Here is a 16,810-nt window from a genome sequence, read left to right as displayed (position 1 = left end):
TAGCCGTCAATCACCGGATACCGGGAAATATTGAGCTTAGCCTTGTTGTATTTTTTTAATATTAATGGGGTTTTTATTAATTTTGATTGCCTCCGCAATTAGGCGTGCTCTGTGCGTTTTGGGCGTTGTAGGGACTTCATTTAAAGGCTTGTTTGTTCTTTTCTACTTATTTTAACTGTATTTTTTACATATTTCATTAATAAGCTTCATTTTTTTTATTTATTTTAACCTATTTACTGGCACTTAATTAAGATCAAATTTTTAAATATTATATAATATTAGGTTCGGTTCATTAGAATGATTTTTTGAGAAAATAGTTATGTTCACTACAAAGCACAAGTAAGGCACAATGAAACAAGTTTGGTAACATCGATATAGAAGTAATGAATGTTGTAAATTGAAGTTATAGGCAGATAATAGAAACAAGGCAGATGGGACGTGAGATCAGAGTGAAACCGCTCGCATATGAGTGTCGCCAGTATCGTTCGTCTACATCACTGCAGATCGAATCTAGAGCGGAGCTCCGCCATTTTTTCTACCTCCCTACCAAATTTACAATTTGGGAGCCGGGATTGGGTACCGCCTCCCCGGGAACCATTTATTGGATAACTAACACCCTTTCCATAGTTCACCTCAAGTGGTTTGGTACGTTTGATAGTAGGTTAGCAGGGGTGCCCGGTTTCGTGGGGCTAGGATTACTTAGGTCTTGGCGGCGAATGCGTTTGATACCTGCTGCGTGGTGGGCCGGATCGGGGGAGACTGGTTGAGGGAGACCCTTTGACCTCTTTAGCCGGACTCTACTTTTTTTCCTAGGTTATTGACTTCTGGACTAAGATTTATTGAGTTAATTTATGAATTTCTAGGTAAAATTATTCACATTCCATGTGATAGTTTACGAGAGTGCTGTTCAGAAAATAACCACCTTTTAACTATGAATATATTACGTGTATTGTATCAATAAACCATGGACTAACTCAATTCTGGTTCGTCAAGTAAGGCAGGTTATGTCCAACATTTTTCTATGACTGTTCTCGGTACTAAATTGTAAAATTGTATTTCAACTTTAATGAAAACCTAATCATGACATAAGTTCTAATAATCCATCTAATGTTAACCTGTAATGTTGCTTTGATAATTTGTATGTTTACATTCCATTTCTGTTTTTGATAATAAATAATAATAAAAAAATTAAAAACTTTCCATTGTTCTCTCTGATTCTCTCAGTTCCACCCAAAAACTTGAAACCAGTCCTTTTCTACATCCTGATTTTCACTTTGTATGCCTTATTCGAGTGCTGATAGCCTTCATTCAAAGCTCTGTTAAAACTGTAGTTCTGATTTGGATTCCTGGACACGTTGGATTCCTGGCATCGTGGGTTATGTTTATGCGGATTTCTTGGCAATACAAGGAGCATCCAACCCTAATGTTACCCTCGTAAACCACATTCCCCTATCTGACATTTTTATCATCCTCATAGACAGATCCCACATTGTTTGGTCAAAGTATTGGCACATTGCTAGTCAATCCAAGCGAGCCTGCTATGCCTCAATACAAAGGACTATCCCATCAAAACGGGGTTTCAACAATTCGCCCATTTCTCCAAAAAATAAATTTCCTCACTTATTCGAGTCATTAGACATTGTTCCGTTCCTTCTAACCTTTTTAAAATTTACGTGCTTGACTCGCCAGATTGTAAATTCTGTGATCTAGAACTGGGAACTTTAAATCAGATATTTTTTGGTTTCCCTCTCTAAAGAAATATCCTCTCTTCTATAAAGCCTTATCTTAAATTGTGACCCCTACATTAAACATCTCATTTCTTGTAAGTCTGAATACGACTCCTATTTTCCATGAAATTTTCCAATTTATACAAAATGTTAATTCACCTTCCCTCTCTCCATCTCTAGAAATCATGGCATTGAACACTCTTGAGGGTGAAACTAGAATTTTTTTTTAAAAAAGTCCCAGAAATATTTTATTATATACCTCTTAACATGATCGCCATGATAAAAATCATCCCCCGTTATTCGTATAGCCCAGACTTGGCTCCATTGTTCACTCACATTAAGAAAGTGGCTTGGGACCAATACATCAATGACAATGAAGATTTTAGATGCTGTGAGAGGTTGGCTACGTTCCCAGACTAACGAGTTTAACGCAGAAGGAATTTTTGAAACTCTATGACAGTTGCTTGAATTTACTATGCTGGAAACTATGTTGAAAAATAGTGAAACGACGTGGTTTTAAGAGGCACGTAATAAAATATTGTTACCTACGCAAGTTTGTTTATTTAGAGCAAAACTTTGGTTACTTTCCTAACAGCTACATCATTTTCAATGTAAAAATAAGGTAGGCAACCGAATAACTGATAAATAATTATAAGCAATTATTAGTCGCCCGAAATATTAATACAAATTGAAAATATCTCCCGAGTAAAAATAAATGCCGCCAACGGGAATTGAACCCGTACCTTCTGGGACATCATTGATATTTTAGGCGACTAATTATTAATTTTTCGAAGAAAACTTCTTCTAACTGCTTTTCACTTTGTGATGGCATTATTTTTTTTTTTTTTATTAAAACACAAATAACATTGTTTACATCACTTTATTTCGATACAAAATGTATACTTGTATGTATACTTGTGCTCCTGATGAAGTGAACTTGGTTCATGAAACATGTTGAGATTTTGTATCGAAATAAAGTGATGTAAACAATGTTATTTGTGTTTTAATAAAAAATAGACTAATTATTGCTTATAATTATTGGTTATCCTTTATGTTATGCATAAAACATTGGTATTTTACTTAAAGTTTATCAGGATAACTATTAATTCATTCGTTAATGGCCTAAAATCCCGTTTTTAACAAGAATACGAATAATTTGAAGATTCTTAATAAATAAGCAATATTTTTTACCACGAAGTTTTCCCGCATATTTTGTAGGACTTCATTTTCATCTTTCTCAAGGGATGTTTTGGGGGTAGAAAAGTTTTATTTTGGAATTGTACACAAATAAGCAAATAATTATTGTACATAGATAAAATAAAATAAAAATTGGTGTTTTCAGTTTTATTTATTTACACATGATGATTCTTTTTTTACATGAAATGATATTTTTCCCCGCACGAGTCATCGTAGAAAATGTCAAATAATTTTAAATGACATATTTTTGATTTTCTTATAAAACTTAAACAATAATTTTGAAATAAATCTCCCTTACTAATAATAATTTCTTAAAAAAACGAATTTAATATTATTATCTTGTCGTATGGCATTTAATGGTTGTCGATTTTCGAAGAACGACGTATATTGGTTTGTAATTTATTCGATTTCTTTAACAAGATCATAAAATAGAAACTAACTAACATAATTTAATTTTTTTTCTATTAGTAAACTCCTTTCTTCGATGATTTATCTTAATACTTAATTTAAATTTATACACCTCCGTCTGAAGTAACTTTCCTCGAGTTTATCGTCAAAAACATAGTATCTATGCTTTTGAAGATCAACCTAGTACAGTATGTCGTCATAAGACATAGTATTTACACTTTTAATGGACAACCTAGTGAACTACATCGTCACATAATATAGTGTTTACGTCATTCTGAAGAAAAACCTAGTACAATTGTAGTAAAAAAATATAGTATCTGCGTCTTTCGATTAACAATTGAGTACAGGTTTACTCTAAAAAAAACATAGTATTTACGCTTATTAAGAATAACCTAGTACAGTATATTGTCATAAAACATAGTATCTACATATTTCTGAAGACCCTAGTACAGTTATGCTAAAAAAATATATCTTTATGATGTTTAATCAAGTTAAACTTACGGTCAAAAACATGATAATTATGTGTCCTTATTTAAGTAATAGTTTATCGTCAATAAACATAGAATCTACATTTTTTGAAGGTCAACAACTAACGGTATTTAAAACTTGTTTATTTGCACATTGTCAATAAGAACAATCGAGTAAAAAATGAATTGAATCTACGTATCAATTTAATGATGATAAAATATGTTTTCATTGAAATAGCTACTGGCAAATTTCCAGACGGTGGCGAAATTAAAATAATTTCATATTTAATACTTCGATAACGATAGACCTTTGGATGTTTGGTCCACCATAGAAGGTGTTGCTGGAGTCTGCAGAAGTGATGTTTAAATGCTAGACTATTACAACATTGACTGTGGAGCCTCTATTTTTGGCAATTTCTCCTGGCGGCATCCATCCTACTTCTTGAATCCCAGTTTCTTCAGGGCCTTAAGGTCTACGTCTCCGTAGTAGTCCTCGCTGTTATTTAAAATTGGAAAATAAAGGATTAAAACACAAATCTACTTTGAATGAGTGAAAGTTGAAAAAAAATAGGTTCCAACACCATGTGATTAATAAGTTCAATTTATTTTCAATTGTGAAGATACTAGCTCTTGTGTTTTACTTATTAGTGATGACTTCCTATAATAAACGAGGATTAGAATTTAAATTTGAAATATCTTCGAAAATCAAATCGTATGGAGGCTTAGCATTTTTTTTAAGTGAGCTTAAGTTCTTGCGGGTTGAACTAAAACCTCCTAGATCACAAGGCTGGGAAACTCATTCAAAGCAGCCTACTAACTTGTATGGGATTTTACAAAAAAAAATCTTAATTTTTTTTTCAGTTTATTCGTATTTGTTAAAACATCTTAAAATGTTTTAGTTAATAAATTAAATTAAATTAAAATACCTTTTTCGGGGGTAATCATATAGTGTTTTCCAATAAGAGGTGTTATTTTGATTAGCCCGTTATTTCGATAGATTTTACTTTTGAAGCTGTCATTTTTTGACATTTGACAAGTAAAAACTACGCCATTAATAAAAACGATACACGCTTCAACAACGCATTGAAATTATTAAAATTCACTTGAGTGAATCAAATGCAAATCATCTTGGGTGATGAGGCTCATTTCCACCTCGGTGGCTTCGTCAACAAGCAAAATTGTCGCATCTGGGGCTCGGAAAACCCAAGAGTTATTGTTGAAAAGCCTCTCTAGCCTCAACGTGTGACTGTTTGGTGCGATTTATGGTCCGGCGGAGTCATTGGACCTTACTTTTTCGAAAATGAGGCTGGAGCAACAGTTACCGTGAATGGATTGCGCTATCGAGAGATGATTAATGAATTTTTATGGCCAGAATTGGATTGTATCGATTTGGACAACGTTTACTTTCAACAAGAGGGCTCTACGTGCCACACAAGCAACGAAACCATTGATCTTTACGATTGAATATCAAAATAACATCTCTTATTGGAAAACCCTGTACAAGTTAGTAGGCTGATTTGATTCAGTGTTCCAGCCTTGTATTCAAGGAGGTTTTGGTTGAACAGCAATAACGTCGAAAAACTTAACAAATTGTGATTTCTAAAAAAAACGCAACTATTTTTCATGTGCGTTTTCCACATTAAAGCCAGATATTATATATTCCAAATATTTCAATTGTTTATTGAGAAAAAATGGTGTTGAAATAGAATAGTCAGGGGAAGAACTATTTACTGAGACAATAGTTGAATACAATAGGAAATGTAAACTTTTTCAATGATTAAGTATATTGGATTGTAGAGAATCTATTATATAATTAAGAACTTCACATTTATTACTAAATACATACCTCAAACAAATCACAACAAATAATTCTACAAAAAATAGAAATTTGTGATTAAAACAATAAATTAGATATATAATAAAGTGCATAATTATAATTGCCTGTAATAAACCCGTTATTTGAGTTTTATTAAATATATAAGTATAAATAATAATATGATTTACGTTAGGGTATTATTACAATAAGAGAGAAATATAAAATGTAATATACTTACACACCTTTATTAGCCAAAACACGAATATACACATGGAAGTTCTTGGTTATATCCACCGTGCCATAGACAATAGAAGATGAAGGAAGAAAACAATACCAAAAACCACATTCAGTGCATTTTTGAAGGAGTTACCATAGACAAGAAGGACAAGAGAAAAACACTGAAAGTCCGGTGAAACATTGATTTGTTAAAATACATCACATTTTCACACCGATATTTATATTTACAATTTAGAAGGAAATAAATAAAAACATTTGAATTATTTTGTAATTTTTATTGACGCACTTTTAGTGCTACGTATTTTTACAAACTTTGTTATTAAACCTAATTCGTACCCTATAAATAATAATAATAATATACAAAATGCAGGTTTACTTGATCCATTTAATTCCTTTAAGAAACAATTTTTAATTTTATTTAAACCACTTATCTATAAAAAAAAACATTAATACTTCTACTTCAATAAAATGATTTTCAAAAAAAGGTCTAAATAAATTGATTTATTCGCTGTATCTGTATTGTCATCGATCAGTCGAGGTTTTGTGAAGAAAATATAAAAAAAATAAATATGTCGTTTTGTTTTGTAAGACTTAAAAATAAACACAAGACTCAACTTAATAACTTTTAAATCATTCTAAAAATATGAAAATAGAAGTTTCTTTGATTTGATTTAAATTTTCTAAAATATTCGCTTTTCAGAAATTTGACTTTATTTAAATATCTGTAAAATGGTTTTAAATATCTGTTAAAAAATTGATCCGGTATTGAAAAAAATAATAAAACAGTTCTCACTTAATCATTGTAAGTTATTAAGTTATGTCTTGGGTTGCATTAAACTAAGGGATGTGGTGATATCTCAGTTATCCTGAGATACCTTGTTGTTGTTCTGGGGGCGAGGCTTGGAGGCTTTGTGCTGGGTCTTGGCGGAGCCATCCTGGCCGGCGAGCAGCTCACTCTTGCGGATTGCCTTCAGGTCCAGGTCTCCGTAGTAGTCTTCGCTGTAAGATCACCCCAGAAGCCTTCAGCATCAATGGTTCAAGTACTACGGGCTACGAAGCTACGACAACCAACCAGCTCATTCAAAATCACGCTCGACTTACGTACTGAAAATTGCATTCACACACAAAATTTACAGATTTTTAAAGAATCTACAAGTTAAAACTCAAGTCTTAACTTGTTTTAATCTAAACTTGTCCAATTTCAACATTATTTGAAATATAGGTAAGTAGGTGGAACCTGTGACAATCTTAGCACTAAATAAATAGTGTCTTGGATTTATATATTCATTTTGATTTATCTAGATTGCATTTAGAAGAATATTGCAATCGTACATAAAAACTCATATATACCAGTCAGTAAAAATGTGCGTTGAAAAAATGAAGAATATGTTGGTAGTTCTTAGTCAAAGTATTATACAGTTAAATATGAGCGAAGAGGATAAGGTCGAATTAGCTCAGTGGTAGAGTAAATCCCTAGCAACGCTGAGGTCCTGGGATCAATTCCTAGATGCAACCAAATCTTTTTTCTAATTTTCAAATTTCAAATTTTTTTCGAGAGTTGTTAATATTGCCTTCAATGATTAAATATTACAATTTGAAGTACTCATTAAGTTATTAAAAAAACACTAAGAAATACTAAAATATTATCTAGATTTTAAGACAGAAATGATTATGTCAGAAAAAGTTCTCAAAGAGTGATCTCCGTCAGTATTTATCTGTTTTTAATAATTTAATAGAATTATTTATTATCTACAGTTAAAAAATATTTATGTTTAAAATGGGTCTAAAAAGAGTTAATTAAATTTTCGTTGAAATTGTTTTCTGAACTTTAAATAATGGCTTTTCTTGACTTAATTATTGTTTCCATTCGTTATTTAAGTATTTGAAAGCAGCCGCCGCTCGATATATGCCAGCTTTCCATTGGTCGCCAGCTTTCACGCATCTCACTTACACTATAACTGTCATAAAATTTACCTTACAATGAAAACTCTCTTCAACAAAATTCAGCATCAAATAATGCACATTTATTCCATTTATTAACGTCATCAACTCAAATAATTGTACCGTTCTCTTTTTAAATAATGCACATTTATTCCTTTTACTAACGTCATCAAGTCAAATAATTGTATCGTTCTCTTTTTAAATAATTCACATTTATTCCTTTTATTAACGTCATTAACTCAAATAATTGTATCGTTCTCTTTTTATATACTTATCTTAAGTTAACTATTCACAATACTGAGAAATGCAAATGGATGCAATTTGTGACATTAAACGGCACAAGGTTCATTCACACGTTCTCGTATTGCTTTCGTTTCAATTTCTAAATTTGCAAACCAGTAGTGAGTGAAATTTTGAACAATCTTGATGTGATTGAAACCGATGAAGAAAATGTTTTTTTTTACAAACGTTTCAGAAAAGAGATAACAAATGAGTTACACCTTATATAAAATGAACAATTTTTAAAAAGTGTCAATTTAATTAGTAGTCGTTTTTAGTACTTTAAAGTAACTTCTACATATTATGCTCTATAAATTCCAGAAAAATGACAGCTTGTAATTTACTATATCTATGAAGATTTTTATGTACTTTCAAATAGATATTTCGTTTATATCTAATGGCGTAATAAATTACTTACGTAATAAGTACTTAAGGTAGACAAGGTTTAGACTAATATATGTTTTTATTTTCTTGGCAAAAAATAACAAAAATTACAGAACCTTCGGTACAAGACGAAACAAATGATCTACTGGCCCTTTGTCGGTGCCTACGAGTATATCTGAGAAAAGAAACGCCTTTCCAAATCTATCTCATTGACACCGCACACTCTTGAGGATAATTTGTAACGATTCACTGATTTCCACAGCGTGTATAAGTAATAATGAAACGAAGCGACAAATTTCCAACACGCCCGTTCTGGGTTCTGGCATAACAATCAATTTTTATAGTCACAAAACGAATCACAAACTTTCCTTTTCAGTACCTACCGCTTTCACTTGTAATGTCATCTGGACTCCGAAGTGCAAGAACCGGTTTATTTTCATTCAGGCTACGAAGGAATACGCACAGACCATGTAGCATTCATTATTAATGGTACACTTATTGTCTGGAGATTTGACATTTCGTAATAATGTTATACAGCTGAGAACGGAATGAGAAAACTATCAAATAGTGTTTTTTACAATAACTCCCCAAAGTATGGTTTTACTCGGGGCTCTGGCCTCTTACAACTAGGTCTTGTACAGACCAATATTCAGGGAGGATAATAACCTAAAAGCAAGGAGGCGATTCGGCCCGGAGTCTAACTGCTGAACACAAGAACGAGTAGTAAAGGTACTCGTATGTCAAATGTCAACTTTGTGCTTCTTGCATTAAAATACAAGTTAAACATAGACGTCATATCCTCCTGATAGCTGCTATACTATGCGTCCAGTTGTCTTCAAATTACCAAAATTATAAGGCAAATTAATTATTCACAAAGAACAAATGGACGATTTCAGTAAGCAATCGACAAAAATCGAATGCAACTGAAAATTCTCCATAATAAGTTCTGCAGCTCATCTCAGTGTGAAACTTTTCTGCGGATTGTCTTGAAGCATTCGGTTTACGTCGATTGCTTACCAACCCGTGGGACGACGGGTTTAGTTACCTTTCGATAGATTTTGGAAATTAGAAGCTAGTACCTGATCTTATCAATCTCTTAGCTAAATTGCTTAATTCGTGAAAGCAATCTCAATGATAGAGAGATCGTGCAACAAGTATTTTGAAGATAATCAAAAAAACGTCTACAAAAAAAGACAATAATTCTTAACACGCCATTAATGACATCAATACATAATTCACAAGTTTTCATCGATACAAAAAAACACGCACTTGAATTTACAGTAGTAAATATCACGCTTCAAACTGGTTGGTTGAGAAAATACAGCAAATACATTTTTGCAAAACATCAACAGATTTTACAAACAAGTTTATCAATGATAAATTTTCGTACATACGAAGGATAAATCAGAAATTGCTAAGCAGTCTACGGATATATTTTTGTGTGAACAAATGTGATGGTGAAAATGTTAGTCAAACAAAGAAAAAAAAAACAGAGTTATGCATTAAATCATTTAGTTGGTTAGTTCAAGCAATTTTTAATTTAATTTTTGTTAGCCTAAGATGAGGTAGGTTGTAAGTTTGTTTGTTTGAGAATTTTAGTCTACTTTTGGAAGCGATATTTTGATTTTCAAAGCAGTATTATTTGGAAAGTATTGAATAAATTTTAATTTCATTTGATTTATTATTACGATTCATTTACAAGATGTATCATTATCGAATGCATATGATTGATTTTAGAGTTAGACATGAATTAACGCACTATAAATTTAAGATTCGATAAAATAATCTATCAATGTTTTAGGGTTGTTTAGGCACAGTTATTAATGGAGTGTCTGTGGCAGGAGACGTGTTGTGAATTTGCTGTTTATGCAAATCTACAGTTTTATTCCGAGATTGAAGAAATTTTTGAACACTTGTCCTACAATACAAGAAGGTGACTATCAAAATGAAGTTTCTAAAACAATCATCCCATCTCATTTTTCTACCTTAAGGCAAAATTTGATGCTTATTGATAAAATTTTGATCACTTAACTTTTAAAATAGGAGGAAAATTACTGTCTACATCTGATTTTGAAAAACTTTGTAAAAAGCCCGACCGACGCCGGAGTCTTCAACAAGTTAACATTAATTAATAATTTTCAACCCAAAAACAAATCATTTATCTACGACGTTTTACGAATTGAAAGAAATTTTAGTTAATTTAAACAAATAATTTACAGTCAAAACAACAACATATATATTTATTGGCAATATGTTGTTGCAACTTGCAACATAATTCTAAAAATAACAACATGTTTCCTTACTAAAACAACCTAGGTTCTAGATAGAATGTTCACGTGTCAAGACGTCTAGAATGTCAAGAATATAGCGGCATTGTTCGTTTTTAATAGTCACGGTATAGTGATTTACAATTCGTTGAAGTAAAACGTCAGTGCTAATTTGTTTTGGTTTGTAATTACCTGCCTATACCTATCGAGAAAAAGATCGAAGCGTGGAACCATTGTTCCTTTAATTAAAACACATGTATTCTTTATTTGATTGATAAAATCATTCGAAGAGTAATTCAATTGTTTATTGATAGTAAGAATTACGCAATAGTGTATTTTGTTTGCTAGATGTACGAGTTGATATTGACATCAAGTCGTATCTATAAAGGAGTTCATTACACCCACCGGCTTTGCGATGGCCTTGTTCTGATTTTACTAGAAGCTTTCTCGTAGCGCAGTCAGTTTGCATTATTATAAATAAATAATAAGTTCTTAACTATCATTTTAATGACTAAAACAGTACAAAAAATATTGTTTGTTTTTGTATTCAATTCAACCAATATCGACACATTTCTAAACTACATTTTTATTTTAAAACACCTGAACTTTACAATCAAACTAACGGTTTTTGCTCTATACATAACGCTATTCAAAAATTATGTTTTGTTGTAAAACAAAATTATAATAAAAGGCATTTATAAACATTTCCTAGTAACAAGTTTTGTTTTGTAAATGCCAATAGAAAACATTTATTTAAACCAATCAATGTTATTGGTATTATTAGTTTTTAATCAAAATGTGAATACGCCTTTATAATACAGTATTTTATGTCATCACAAAACTATGCGGAAATAGCTGTGCCTATAAAATTAAAACGGAATTAATTTAGCAGAAAAAATATACTTGCAATATTTTATAAGCAAAAAACGTTTATTGATCACAACGTATAAATGTCAAGGTTATCAACTTTGAAATTTTTGATCACTCGGTCAAGCATTTTAATATTGCGAATAATAATCTTAAATTTATTGTTCGAGTCGTGGAGCGTTTTCGTTTTCATTTGAATAAATAAACAGTTATTTTTTTTCTGGTTTTTTAGCGAACTCCAGGTGTTTATTTTTTAAATGGCATTGAATAGGTAGCAATATTTTTATTTATTTATTTGAATATTCGACACTTAGCATGCTTGTTAATTTATGTAAATTTAAATATTTGTATTTTAACTGTGATTTTATGTATTTTTTGCTATATTTAAAAGATTTATTATTTAATCAACCGGATTCTAAGCGAATTATTGCGAATTTTGGGCATCCGTTTAAAAATTACTATTTTGCAAAATATTTGTAAATTATTTCTTTCGTTTTATTATTAAATAAGCATTCATTGTAAATTGAAATACTTAGGTTTAAAAGAATATTCTGTTTTATGAGGTGGTTAATCATTATAAAAATATATTAATTCATTATTATTGAGTAATTTTTTGAAAAAAAAAAGGTTTTTATAATGTACAAACTGACAGACCAGCCAATCGGGAACAAAGGAACAAACCAAGTGTGAGGAGCGCAGGAGGCTGCGTGACCGTCTCCTTTTATGTAGTTTGTCAATAAATGAATCTGACAGCATACAGGCAACTCGTATTTTATCACTATTCAATCCTCTAAAATAACAGTCTAGCGATACGATTATCTCATACGATATTGATTATGGTGATGGTTTATGATCTATGGTCAGTTAACGGTAATCATATTGTATCGTGTTGCTTTTTATTATCTAGTAATTATTAGGTTAAGTCATGTAAGTTAAGTGGTTAAGGTTATTCATTAGGTTGAGTTTAATTGAAATGTTTTGTTTGTTAGTTTTTGAGTTAAAGAGTGTAACAAACATTGAAGTAGTTATTTCACAGTGTGTTGAGTGTTAAAGTATTAAGTCCGGGGAGTTAAACTCACCATCCGGGAACATCTTCGGGGTCCTCACAGTTTCCTGTGCCTTCACCGTCTCCGATCTTGAACACGGTTCCGATGGGACATCCGTATTCCCTGGCGACACCCTCGAGGCAGATGTAGTATTTGCGGCAGTCCTCGGGGTGGGCGTGGCGAGAGAAGGATCCGGCGTTGGTCACCTCTCCGGCGGCGGGGCATGCAAAACCGTTGGCTACCTCTGGAATAATTATTATTTCAATCAAAACATGTCAGCAACTCGTTAAACTAAGAGATTTTCAATTAATTTCATTGCTGTCCTTTTTAACCCAATCTACGCCAATCTACCCTATTTTAATACTCGTTAAACTAAGAGATTTATTTACAATGCAATGTATTACATTGTACTCGTTAAACTGAGAGATTTTTTTACAATGCTGACCTTTCCAATGCAATTTACCCCAGTTTATTCGTTAAAGTAAGAGATTTTCATTGCTGTCCTTTTTAACCCAATCTACTCTATTTTAATACTCGTTAAACTAAAAGATTTATTTACAATGCAATGTATTACATTATACTAGTTAAACTGAGAGATTTCTTTACAATGCTGACCTTTCCAATGCAATTTACCCCATTTTACTCATTAAACTAAGAGATTTTTATTGCTGTCCTATTTGACCCAATCTACGCCAATGTACCCTATTATAATACTCGTTAAACTGAGAGATTTATTAACAATGCAATGTATTACATTATACTCGTTAAACTGAGAGATTTATTAACAATGCAATGTATTACATTATACTCGTTAAACTGAGAGATTTCTTTACAATGCTGACCTTTCCAATGCAATTTACTCCATTTTATTCGTTAAACTAAGAGATTTTCATTGCTGTCCTTTTTAACCCAATCTACCCTATTATAATACTCGTTAAACTCAGAGATTTATTTACAATGCAATGTACTACATTATACTCGCTAAACTGAGAGATTTCTTTACAACGCTGACCTTTCCAATGCAATTTACCCCATTTTACTCGTTAAACTAAGAAATTTCTGTACAATACTAGGTTTTTCATCCGCATGCTCAATGAATTATATGTGTGTTTTTACTTTCATTCCTGCACTCTGGAAACTGGTCAGCCCATAAACAGACCTTGAATTCCCTTAACTATCCAAGACACGAAGTTAAATTGATGCACCAGTGATTCGAGAATTTGATTGAGTTTCATATTTTAATTCTTGCTCGAAGAAGATATCAAACATCATGTTTAATGAAGGGTGTAAGTGTGTGTTTACCTTCGTTCTTGCACTCTGGAACCTGATCAGCCCACATACAGACCCTGGCTTCCCTGTCGTAAGCCAGACCGGGGGAGCACTGGTATCTGGAAGCCTCTCCGTTCCAACAATTCCAGAAAACGTCGCACTTGTCCACGTCGGCGAAGATGCCGTACAGGCGAGAGCAGTGGTTGGTGGGGATGGCGGGCTCTGGAATTATGAAAATTGTTATCATAAGCTATTTTATAAATCCATCAAGATTTTTTCGTTTCACTAATTTACAATTTTAATACAGTAAAAAAATCTTTACGGAAAAACATAATTTAAATGCAAAAACACCGTTTGCATCGGGTATTGATATTAAGGACGGGTTGTTTCGGAGAATTTGAACAATTCATCAAATTTCAACGTGCATTTTCAAGTTCTGTGAATGATTTTTTCAAGTTCTGTTTTTATTTCAGTTTTAAGTTTTAAGCAACTAGCCTATAATGATATAATGCCAGAACTTGAATAGGACTGTCACAGAACCCGAAAATGAACGTTGAAATTTGATGAATTGTTCAAATTCTCCGAAACAACCCGTCCTTAATAATAGTTTCAGAATGAGATGCAATCTAAAATTATGATCACTCAAAATGTTAATTCTTATGTTTTCCAAAAAAAAAATTATCGATTTCGTTCGGAATTATATTTTTTTCATAAAAACCGTCTTTAACAACGTTTTCGACAGATTTTCATAAAAGAAACATCATCTTCTTGTGTGTTCATCTTAATAATGAACATCTTCCATTACACTTTGATAAATTTTCTTGTGAGGAACATTCTGCACTACTACGTTAATATTCTACAAAGTGCCATTTATATGGTAGTATAAGGTTGACTTAAATATAGATATTATTATAATAAAAAAATACGAATAATTCTCATGGTTTTTTTATTTTATAATTTAAAGTCTTACCAAGTTCTGACCGGTCTCCGCACTCGACGTTGTGAAGGTAGTCGCAGTTTTCGCTGAGGAACTTGGAATCTGTGGCATCGAAGGCGAGTCCGTTTCCGCAGGTCTTCAGCTCAGCGAGGTTATTGTCACACTTCCAGTACTTGTCGCAGCTCTTGTGATGGGGGTAAAAACCGAAGTCATCGGGGCATTTGAAGCTCTCTTGGGCCACGACTGTAAAACAAATTAATCATTAATTATTAGACAAACAATCCACAAGCACAAAATTATTACATAAAAAATACTCAGTAATTATTTACTAGGAGCGGATATGTTTACACTGTTATAGTCGGAATGCAAATCACGTGATCGGGATCGAATTAAGCACACGTGAGCACAGTCATACCAACTCTAAGCCAACCTTTAAGGTGAAGATTATTTATTACTTGCCCTAGAACAATGTTTATGAATCTACTTTTGAGAACATAAAGTTATTTTTATAGTGCTAGTAAAAATATAGATACTAACGATGACTATACATCGATTTTTTTAGGTCGTGTCAGTTTGTGACAGATATAGCACAAGGTGACTCAACAGCGTTTGATTTTTAGTGACAATTACAGCACGATGTGTTCCGAGAGGTTAAAAGCTAAACTGAATGATTTTAATGTTGGGGTGTTTCTCTAAAATTCAAATGTAACAATGTCATCAAATAGCCAAGCAGCTCATAATATTATATCTCACAGCTTATAAATGTATATATCAATCTGTTGTTTATTTTATATACTATGTTGCAATTACTTAGGTTTCATTTGATTGGTGTATTTTGCAATTAAAGCGGAATCTTGCGACCTATAATTACTATTAAGGCTCTGATGGGGCAATGCGGACTCTTCGAACGAGGTCTGTGGCAAAATGTATTGAAAGGTGCATCCATTGCATTATATAAACTTAACTGCCTACTTAATATTTCAACATGTATGGCAACCGTTTAAATATATTTCTCAATACTTAATACTGTATATCTTAAACGCATATTGTGTTGCTAAATTAAAATTTAACGACAAAATTTTTAAAAGTAATTATATAATGAAACGATACCTCAACAATCTCTAGAGGAAAAACTTTGGAAAAGTGTCGGAAATTCATGGTGTTAATGCAAAGGGGTTTGGTTAGGTTCATTCGTGATTCTCGGAAAGGAGAAAATTCCGACAGTGATAATAAAAAACTTTTAAAAAAAGTTTGTTAAGTAAATATAATTATTTTAAAAAAATATTTAAAAAGCATTGATAAGCACTGATGTTCATAGTCAAGTCACTGAACAGTGAAAATTTGGAAAAAAAGAAAATTGTGGGTTACCGCCAAAAATTGTCCACTGTGCGGTTTTTACTCAAAACCTTGAAAACAGAAGCTAAAACTTCTTTTATGTGATATTTTAGAGTTCTTGACTGAATTGAGAGGGTTATTTTACGTTAATAATAGTTGTTTAAATGAATAAAATCATGTTTGAAGTTACATTCTTCAGTTACGCCACTTTCAAGGTAATCCACTTGGAGCCGTGTATATAACCGTCAATTTTAATGGTGCATATTTGTAACTTTATCAGTTCACTTGACTCTGGAAATGATAATTATTTGTGAATTGTAGTTATTTTAAACATAAAAAAACATTATTAATGCAGATTATTTAAAGTTTAATGTTAAATTCGTAGTCACTGCTTTGTAAGTACTTAACAATACACTTAATTTGATTCAGAATCATCGTAAGTTGATGTAAAACTACACTTAGTTGCAATGTAAAAAATGGACGACAATCATAAGTTAATTGAAAAATATTCTTAGTAGAATTGTCGACGTTCGTTATCCAGATGGTTGAAAGTTGTTGACAATCTTTCAGAGTTTGTTGACAATCGAAGATCAGCCGGAATTGATCAAAGTCATCTGGTTCCTTATTTTTATT

At 31.9% G+C, this 16,810-nt stretch overlaps 1 protein-coding gene across 2 annotated transcripts in view; it reads right to left on the bottom strand.

Annotated features, from left to right (window-relative positions):
• Nucleotides 1-3,056: 3,056 nt before the first annotated feature.
• Nucleotides 3,057-16,810, bottom strand: part of Gasp (Chitin binding Peritrophin-A domain-containing protein Gasp) — a 35,376-nt gene continuing 21,622 nt past the window's right edge. The window contains exons 2-5 of one of the 2 annotated variants that reach the window (XM_089643449.1): nt 14,876-15,085; nt 13,939-14,127; nt 12,670-12,880; nt 3,057-4,295 (exon numbers count right to left, since the gene is read on the bottom strand). In XM_089643449.1, coding sequence (XP_089499575.1) covers nt 4,235-4,295; nt 12,670-12,880; nt 13,939-14,127; nt 14,876-15,085 — 671 coding nt within the window. In that variant the 3' untranslated portion in view covers nt 3,057-4,234. Of the gene's footprint in view, nt 4,296-6,112; nt 6,852-12,669; nt 12,881-13,938; nt 14,128-14,875; nt 15,086-16,810 lie in introns of those variants that run through there. The other variant, XM_089643448.1, reaches the window with a different exon arrangement.

This window comes from Hesperophylax consimilis, chromosome 19, assembly GCF_061612785.1.
Source record: "Hesperophylax consimilis isolate HC1 chromosome 19, BYU_Hcon_1.0, whole genome shotgun sequence".
In the NCBI taxonomy this organism is placed as follows: domain Eukaryota; kingdom Metazoa; phylum Arthropoda; class Insecta; order Trichoptera; family Limnephilidae; genus Hesperophylax; species Hesperophylax consimilis.
The sequence above is the reverse complement of the archived record's forward strand: the minus strand, read 5'-3'. Positions and strand labels throughout refer to the sequence as shown.